Source organism: Arachis stenosperma, chromosome 4 (assembly GCF_014773155.1).
Source record: "Arachis stenosperma cultivar V10309 chromosome 4, arast.V10309.gnm1.PFL2, whole genome shotgun sequence".
Lineage (NCBI taxonomy): Eukaryota > Viridiplantae > Streptophyta > Magnoliopsida > Fabales > Fabaceae > Arachis > Arachis stenosperma.
Window position 1 is genome coordinate 130,117,323 of NC_080380.1, and position 9,763 is coordinate 130,127,085.

The window sequence follows — 9,763 nt, forward strand, 5'->3', positions numbered from 1 at the left end:
ACTATTTTCTATTCTTAGTTTATTTTATATAAATATCTTTATTATGCTTATACTATAATTAGCATTTAAGTAATAATGCATAATCATACTAATTTAGGAAAATATCTTTATTATAGTTATATAAAATCAATATTTAATGCATTATTAAACTACATATCAATTATCAATCAAAAATATTTTTAATAATAATAATATGATAATTATAGGGATAAGTGTTGTTTTGGTTCCTAACGTTCAGGGTCAGAATCGAAACCATTCCCAACATAATTTTTGATTTAGAATCTTCCTTAACATTTTTTCGTATTAAAATCGTCCAATTTAACAATAATTTTTTGTTTTGTATTTTTGCCAGAGACAAATACTTAGGAAAAGACGTTTAAAACGTGGGGTTTGATCTCATTCACTAAATAGGTTATTATATATTAGATTTTTGACACGTGACATAGATTAAATGAGTTATATTCTTAAAATTATTAATTTGACCCTGATACCAATTTTTTAATTTGTTTACAATTTAAATTTTTAATGAAAACTTTGTTAGAGGTTTGCATTATTTATTATTAGTTTTTTTATAAATTTTATAATACTATTTTTCTGTTTTTATTTAATTATCATTTTGATATTTTATTCGATCTTATCTCGTGCATGGCACGTGCATGATATGGGTAATTACACTTGTATCAAAATGAATTATAGTAAAACAGATATTTAGATTACACAACTCAAAATCACTTTTAAATAAAAAAATTTACCAAAATAAACATCAACTTAAATAATTTTTTATATTATCCTATTATTTTAATTTAGATATTTGAATAGATATTATTAATTAAGTTTATAATAAAATCAATATTTACTTACTAAAACAAAAATAATATAGAACAATGGACAAAATATATTTTTAAGTAAAACTTCCTTGATGGCAGTGAGAAATGAACTGGGTTACTTCGCCATCTTCTTTAGAAGATTCGATGATATGTTGCCATTTAGGGTGACAAAAGCATACCACGGACTCTGCACAAATGTGAAAACCTTATCAATTTTTTCGATCCTTCTTCTTCTATTCTTGATGGCTGTGGCTCTGTCCTGCGCCAAGACAAGCCGGTATTACCTGAGGAGGAGTCACGTGAGAGGGAAGGGGAAGATGATAGATGGGCAACGGTTAAATACTTTTGGAAATATTTCGGACCATGGAGGGGCTGAAGAAACCGATGTTACGGCTGATGGAGGTTGTGGCATTCAACTGGGTTGCCTTGTTGTGGTTCTTCTGGTACATCATTGATTGGATGGGGAGCGAGGTGTACAGTGGGGAGCTTGGAAAGCTTTACTCTGTTGTAATACCATTATATACCATAGGCTACTGGTATGGAACACGGTGTATTTTGCTAACTTGGGTGGTTACGGATCTTATCTCGTTGGCTGTGGAGCCTAATGGGCGAGCGCTTGGTGGCACCAAGAACCTTTGGGCAGCTGGAAATTTTATTCTTGCTGGTGGCTTGGCTATGACGCTTTACATCAGCAAGCTAGCTAAGGACGAGCGGCTCAAGCGCAATGATTAAACCTTTACTCGTGAGCCCTCCAACGGCATTCAGGCTTGGGTCTTGCGTTTTTTCGACATTGTCGGCATTTCTCTTACGGTAGTTAATATCATTTTATCTTATGAGATATAAATTGTATGCCATATTAAGATATATTCTTGTCTTAAATGATTATTCATTTTTTACCTCAATAAAATTGACCATGTGAATTTCTTACTTTTAGACATATTAACCGTACTCTTATTTGGATTTCGGATAACATTGAGTGTCGTGCCTGCACTACCATCCATCTACTCAAACGAGAGTGGTGCAGGAAAAGGTATGATACTCATCGTAAATTATACACTATAAATAATCTACTTAATATACTAAAACCGGGTTTTCCCCCAGCTAATTAAAGTGAGGTGTCAATTCCTCATGAATCTATTTTTCCACCAAAATGAATGCACTATTTTCTCTTCTAAGTATATTTTATAAAAATATCTTTATTATACTTATACTGTAATTAGCATTTAAGTAATAATGCATAATCATACTAATTTAGGAAAATATCTTTATTATAGTTATATAAAATCAATATTTAATGCATTATTAAACTACTAATAAATTATCAATCGAAAATATTTGAAATAATAATAATAATAATAATAATAATAATAATAATAATAATAATAATAATAATAATAATAATAATAATATAATAATAATAATAATAATAATATGATAAGTATAGGGATATGTATTATTTTGGTCTCTAACGTTGAGGGTCAGAAACGAAACCCTCCCCAACATAATTTTTTATTTAGAATCTTCCTTAACGTTTTTTTCGTATTAAAATCGTCCAATTTAACAATAATTTTTTGTTTTTGTATTTTTGCCAGAGACAAATGCTTAGGCAAAGACGTTTAAAATGTGGGGTTTGATCTCATTCGTTGAATAGATTATTATATATTAGATTTTTGACACGTGACATAGATTAAATGAGTTATATTCTTAAAATTATTAATTTGACCCTTTTACCACTTTTTTAATTTGTTTACAATTTAAATTTTTAATGAAAATTTTGTTAGAGGCTTACTTTATTTATTATTGTTTTTTATAAATTTTATAATACTATTTTTCTGTTTTTATTTAATTATCTTTTTGATATTTTATTCGATCTTATCTCGTGCATGGAACGTGCATGGCACGGTAATTACACTTGTATCAAAATGAATTATAGTAAAACAAATATTTAGATTACATAACTCAAAATCGCTTCTAAATAAAAAAAATTTACTAAAATAAACATCAACTTAAATAATTTTCTATATTATCCTATTATTTTAATTTAGATATTTGAATAGATATTATTAATTAAGTTTATAATAAAATCAATATTTACTTACTAAAACAAAAATAATATATAACAATTGATAAAATATATTTTTAAGTAAAACTTCCTTGATGACCTTGCCAGCAGAGACCAACGGATGATTAGACTGGCATACACGTACTTTTCATTATTCATGGTAATGAGAAATGAACTGGATTACTTCGCCGTCTTCTTTAGGAGATTCGATGATATGTTGCCATTCACTGTGACAAAAGCATGCAACGGGCTCTGTGCAAATGTGAAAATCTTATCAATTTTCTCGATCCTTCTTCTTCTATTCTTGATGGTTGTGGCTCTGTCTTATGTCCAAGACAAGCCGACATTACTTGAGGAGGAGTCACGTGAGAGGGAAGAGGAAGATGATAGATGGGCAGTGGTTAAATACTTCTGGAAATATTTCGGACCATGAAGGGGATGAAGAAACCGAGGTTACGGCTGATGGCGGTTGTGGCATTCAACTAGGTTGCCTTGTTCTGGTTCTTCTGGTTCATCTCTGATTGGATGGGGAGCGAGGTGTACAGTGGGGAGCATGGAAAGCTTTACTCTGTTGCAATATCATTATATACCATTGGCTACTGGTATAGAGCTCGATGTCTTATGCTAACTTGGGGGGTTACGGGTCTTATGTTCTTGGCTGTGGAGCCCATTGGGCGAGCACTTGGTGGTGCCAAGAACATTTGGGCAACTGGAAATTTTATTCTTGCTGGTGGCTTGGCTTTGACGCTTTACATCAGCAAGCTAGCTATGGACGAGCGGCTCAAGCGCAATGATTTAACCTTTACTCGTGAGCCCTTCAACGGCATTCAGGCTTGGGTCTTGCGTTTTTTCGGTGTTCTCGACATTTTCCTTACGGTAATTAAATAATTAATATCTTTTTATCGTATCAGATATAAATTGTATGCCATATTAAGATATATTCTTGTCTTAAATGATTATTCATTTTTACCTCAATAAAACTGACCATGTGAATTTCTTACTTTTAGACATATTAACCGTACTCTTATTTGGATCTCAGATAACATTGAGTGTCGCGCTTGTACTACCATCCATCTAATCAAACAAGAGTGGTGCAGGAAAAGGTATGATACTCACCGTCAATTATACACTACAAATAATCTACTTAATATACTAAAACTAGGTTTTTCCCCAGCTAATAAAAGTGAGGTGTCAATTCCTCATGAATACATTTTTCCGCCATAATGAATACACTATTTTCTCTTCTTAGTTTATTTTATAAAAATATCTTTATTATACTTATACTATAATTAGCATTTAAGTAATAATGCATAATCATACTAATTTAGGAAAATATCTTTATTATATTTATATAAAATTAATATTTAATGCATTATTAAACTACATATCAATTATCAATCAAAAATATTTTTATTAATAATAATAATAATAATAATAATAATAATAATAATAATAATAATAATAATAATATGATAATTATAAGGATAAGTGTTGTTTTGGTTCCTAACGTTGAGGGTCAGAATCGAAACCATCCCCAACATAATTTTTGATTTAGAATCTTCCTTAACATTTTTTTTGTATTAAAATCGTCCAATTTAACAATAATTTTTTGTTCTGTATTTTTGTCAGAGACAAATACTTAGGCAAAGACATTTAAAACGTGGGGTTTGATCTCATTCACTGAATAGGTTATTATATATTAGATTTTTGACACGTGACATAGATTAAATGAGTTATATTCTTAAAATTATTAATTTGACCATGATACGAATTTTTTAATTTGTTTACAATTTAAATTTTTAATGAAAACTTTGTTAGAGGTTTGCTTTATTTATTATTGTTTTTTTATAAATTTTATAATACTATTTTTCTGTTTTTATTTAATTATCATTTAGATATTTTATTCGATCTTATCTCGTGCATGGCACGTGCATGACATGGGTATTTACACTTGTATCAAAATGAATTATAGTAAAACAGATATTTAGATTACACAACTCAAAATCACTTTTAAATAAAAAAATTTACCAAAATAAACATCAACTTAAATAATTTTTTATATTATCCTATTATTTTAATTTTGGTATTTGAATAGATATTATTAATTAAGTTTATAATAAAATCAATATTTACTTACTAAAACAAAAATAATATATAACAATGGACAAAATATATTTTTAAGTAAAACTTCCTTGATTACCTTGCCAGCAGAGACCACCGGACGATTAGACTGGTTTACACGTACTTCTCATTTTTCATGGCAGTGAGAAATGAACTGGGTTACTTCGCCATCTTCTTTAGGAGATTTGATGATATGTTGCCATTCACGGTGATAAAAGCATCCAACGGGCTCTGCACAAATGTGAAAACCTTATCAATTTTCTCGATGCTTCTTCTTCTATTCTTGATGGCTGTGGCTCTGTCCTAAGTCCAACACAAGCCGGCATTACCTGAGGAGGAGTCAAGTGAGAGGGAAGGGGAAGATGATAGATGGGCTATGGTTAAATGCTTTTGGAAATATTTCGGACCATGGAGGGGATGAAGAAACCGATGTTACGGCTGATGGCTGTTGTGGCATTCAACTGGGTGGCCTTGTTCTGGTTCTTCTGGTACATCATTAATTGGATGGGGAGCAAGGTGTACAGTGAGGAGCATGAAAAGCTTTACTCTGTTCTAAACTATTATATACCATAAGCTACTGGTGGCTTGGCTATGACGCTTGACATCAGCAAGCTAGCTAAGGACGAGCGTCTCAAGCACAATTATTTAACCTTTACTCGTGAGCCCTCCAATGGCATTCAGGCTTGGTTCTTGCATTTTTTTAGCGTTCTTCGCATTTCTTTTATCGTAATTAATATCTTTTTATCGTATCAGATATAAATTGTATGCCATATTATGATATATTCTTGTCTTAAATGATTATTCATTTTTACCTCAATAAAATTGACCATGTGAATTTCTTACTTTTAGACATATTAACCGTACTCTTATTTGGATTTCGGATAACATTGAGTGTCGCGCCTGTACTACCATCCATCTACTCAAACGAGAGTGGTGCAGGAAAAGGCATGATACTCATCGTAAATTTTACACTATAAATAATCTACTTAATATACTAAAACTGAGTATTCTCCCATCTAATTAAACTGAGGTGTCAATTCCTCATGAATCTATTTTTTCACCAAAATGAATGAACTATTTTCTCTTCTAAGTATATTTTATAAAAATATCTTTATTATACTTATACTATAATTAGCATTTAAGTAATAATGCATAATCATACTAATTTAGGAAAATATCTTTATTATAGTTATATAAAATCAATATTTAATGCATTATTAAACTACTTATCAATTATCAATCGAAAATATTTGAAATAATAATAATAATAATAATAATAATAATAATAATAATAATAATAATAATATGATAATTATAGGGATAAGTATTGTTTTGGTCTCTAACGTTGAGGGTCAGAAACGAAACCCTCTCCAAAATAATTTTTTATTTAGAATCTTCCTTAACATTTTTTTCGTATTAAAATCGTCCAATTTAACAATAATTTTTTGTTTTTGTATTTTTACCAAAGACAAATACTTAGGCAAAGACGTTTAAAACGTGGGGTTTGATCTAATTCGTTGAAAAGATTATTATATATTAGATTTTTGACACGTGACTTAGATTAAATGAGTTATATTCTTAAAATTATTAATTTGACACCTTTACAAATTTTTTAATTTGTTTACAATTTAAATTTTCTGTGAAAACTTTGTTAGAGGTTTGCTTTATTTATTATTTTTTTTTATAAATTTTATAATACTATTTTTCTGTTTTTATTTAATTATCATTTTGATATTTTATTCGATCTTATCTTGTGCATGGCACGTGTAATTACACTTATATCAAAATGAATTATAGTAAAACAAATATTTAGATTACACAACTCAAAATCACTTTTAAATAAAAAAATTTACTAAAATAAATATCAACTTAAATAATTTTTTATATTATCCTATTATTTTAATTTAGATATTTGATTAGATATTATTAATTAAGTTTATAATAAAATCAATATTTACTTACTAAAACAAAAATAATATATAACAATTGATAAAATATATTTTTAAGTAAAACTTCCTTGATGACCTTGCCAGCAGAGACCAACGGACGATTAGATTGACATATACGTACTTCTCATTCTTCCTGGCAGTGAGAAATGAACTGGATTACTTCGCCGTCTTCTTTAGAAGATTCGATGATATGTTGCCATTCACAGTGAGAAAACCATGCCACGGGTTCTGAGCAAATGTGAAAACCTTATCAATTTTCTCGATCCATCTTCTTCTATTCTTGATGGCTGTGGCTCTGTCTTATGTCCAAGACAAGCCGGCATTACCTGAGGAGGAGTCACGTGAGAGGAAAGAGGAAGATGATAGACAGGCAGTGGTTAAATACTTCTGGAAATATTTTGGACCATGAAGGGGCTGAAGAAACCGATGTTACGGCTGATGGCGGTTGTGGCATTCAGCTGGGTGGCCTTGTTCTGGTTCTTCTGGTACATCTCTGATTGGATGGAGAGCGAGGTGTACAGTGGAGAACATGGAAAGCTTTACTCTATTGCAATACCATTTTATACCATAGGCTACTGGTATGGAGCTCGGTGTCTTATGCTAACTTGGACGGTTACGGGTCTTATGTCCTTGGCTGTGGAGCCCATTGGGCGAGCGCTTGGTGGCGCCAAGAACCTTTGGGCAGCTGGAAATTTTATTCTTGTTGGTGGCTTCGCTATGATGCTTTACATCAACAAGCTAGCTCAGGACGAGCGCCTCAAGTGCAATGATTTAACCTTTACTCGTGAGCCCTCCAACGGCATTCAGGCTTGGGTCTTGCAATTTTTCAGCGTTCTTCGCATTTCCTTTACGGTAATTAATATCTTTTTATCGTATCAGATATAAATTGTATGCCATATTAAGATATATTCTTGTCTTAAATGATTATTTATTTTTACCTCCATAAAATTGAGCGTGTGAATTCTTACTTTTAGACATATTAACCATACTCTTATTTGGATTTCAGATAACATTGAGTGTCGCGCCTGCACTACCATCCATCTACTCAAACGAGAGTGGTGCAGGAAAAGGTATGATACTTACCGTAAATTATACACTACAAATAATCTCCTTAATATACTAAAATTGGGTTTTTCCCAGCTAATAAAAAGTGAGGTATCAATTCCTCAAGAATCCATTTTTCCGCCAAAATGAATACACTATTTGCTCTTCTAAGTATATTTTATAAAAATATCTTTATTATACTTATACTATAATTAGCATTTAAGTAATAATGCATAATCATACTAATTTAGGAAAATATCTTTATTATAGTTATATAAAATCAATATTTAATGCATTATTAAACTACTTATCAATTATCAATCGAAAATAATAATAATAATAATAATAATAATAATAATAATAATAATAAGGATAAGTATTGTTTTGGTCCCTAACGTTGAGAGTCAGAATCGAAACACTCCCCAACGTAATTTTTTATTTAGAATCTTACTTAACGTTTTTTTCGCATTAAAATCGTCCAATTTAACAATAATTTTTTGTTTTTGTGTTTTTGCCAAAGACAAATACTTAGGCAAAGACGTTTAAAACATGGGGTTTGATCTCATTCGTTGAATATATTATTATATATTAGATTTTTGACACGTGACATAGATTAAATGTGTCATATTCTTAAAATTATAAATTTTACCCTAATACCAATTTTATAATTTGTTTACAATTTAAAATTTTAATGAAATTTTTTTCAAAGATTTGCTTTATTTATTATTGTTTTTTATAAATTTTATAATACTAATTTTCTATTTTATTTAATTATTCATTTTGATATTTTATTCGATCTTATCTCGTGCATGACATGGGTATTTACACTTGTATCAAAATGAATTATAGTAAAACAGATATTTAGATTACACAACTCAAAATCACTTTTAAATAAAAAAATTTTACCAAAATAAACATCAACTTAAATAATTTTTTATATTATCATATTATTTTAATTTAGATATTTGAATAGATATTATTAATTAAGTTTATAATAAAATCAATATTTACTTACTAAAACAAAAATAATATATAATAATTGATAAAATATATTTTTAAGTAAAACTTCCTTGATGACATTGCCAGCAGAGACTAATGGATGATTAGACTGGCATACACGTACTTCTTATTCTTCATGGCAGTGAGAAATGAACTGGATTACTTCGCCGTCTTCTGTAGAAGATTCGATGATATGTTGCCATTCACGGTGACAAAAGCATGCCACGGGCTCTGCGCAAATGTGAAAACCTTATCAATTTTCTCGATCCATCTTCTTCTATTCTTGATGGCTGTGGCTCTGTCTTACGTCCAAGACAAGCTGGCATTACCTGAGGAGGAGTCACGTGAGAGGGAAGAGGAAGATGATAGACGGACAGTGGTTAAATACTTCTGGAAATATTTTGGACCATGAAGGGGTTGAAGAAACCGATGTTACGGCTGATGGCGGTTGTGGCATTCAACTGGGTGGCCTTGTTCTGGTTCTTCTCGTACATCTCTGATTGGATGGAGAGCGAGGTGTATAGTGGAGAACATGGAAAGCTCTACTCTATTGCAATACCATTATATACCATAGGCTACTGGTATGGAGCTCGGTGTCTTATGCTAACTTGGTCGGTTACGGGTCTTATGTCCTTGGCTGTGGAGCCCATTGGGCGAGCGCTTGGTGGCGCCAAGAACCTTTGGGCAGCTGGAAATTTTATTCTTGTTGGTGGCTTCGCTATGACGCTTTACATCAACAAGCTAGCTACGAACGAGCGCCT

At 30.7% G+C, this 9,763-nt stretch overlaps 2 protein-coding genes across 2 annotated transcripts; both read left to right on the top strand.

Annotated features, from left to right (window-relative positions):
* Positions 1-3,046: 3,046 nt before the first annotated feature.
* On the top strand, positions 3,047-3,967 carry LOC130975515 (sucrose transport protein SUC1-like). Its single transcript, XM_057900302.1, has 3 exons — positions 3,047-3,289; positions 3,376-3,765; positions 3,929-3,967. The coding sequence occupies exons 1-3, from the start codon at positions 3,047-3,049 to the stop codon at positions 3,965-3,967; spliced, it is 672 nt and encodes a 223-aa protein (XP_057756285.1).
* Positions 3,968-5,372: 1,405 nt separating this feature from the next.
* On the top strand, positions 5,373-9,414 carry LOC130975516 (sucrose transport protein SUC1-like). The gene is made up of 4 exons (XM_057900303.1): positions 5,373-5,498; positions 7,371-7,811; positions 7,966-8,029; positions 9,146-9,414. Exons 1-4 carry the CDS (start codon positions 5,373-5,375, stop codon positions 9,412-9,414), a joined length of 900 nt encoding a protein of 299 aa, XP_057756286.1.
* Positions 9,415-9,763: the final 349 nt, after the last annotated feature.

Coding starts and splice junctions, on each gene's coding strand:
- LOC130975515 (XM_057900302.1), top strand. CDS start 3,047: ATGGTAATGAGAAATGAACTGGATTACTTCGCCGTCTTCTTTAGGAGA. Junction 3,290..3,375: donor AAGATGATAGATGGGCAGTG/GTTAAATACTTC, acceptor GCATTCAACTAG/GTTGCCTTGTTCTGGTTCTT. Junction 3,766..3,928: donor TTCTCGACATTTTCCTTACG/GTAATTAAATAA, acceptor TTTGGATCTCAG/ATAACATTGAGTGTCGCGCT.
- LOC130975516 (XM_057900303.1), top strand. CDS start 5,373: ATGATAGATGGGCTATGGTTAAATGCTTTTGGAAATATTTCGGACCAT. Junction 7,812..7,965: donor TTCTTCGCATTTCCTTTACG/GTAATTAATATC, acceptor TTTGGATTTCAG/ATAACATTGAGTGTCGCGCC. Junction 8,030..9,145: donor CGAGAGTGGTGCAGGAAAAG/GTATGATACTTA, acceptor TCTTCATGGCAG/TGAGAAATGAACTGGATTAC.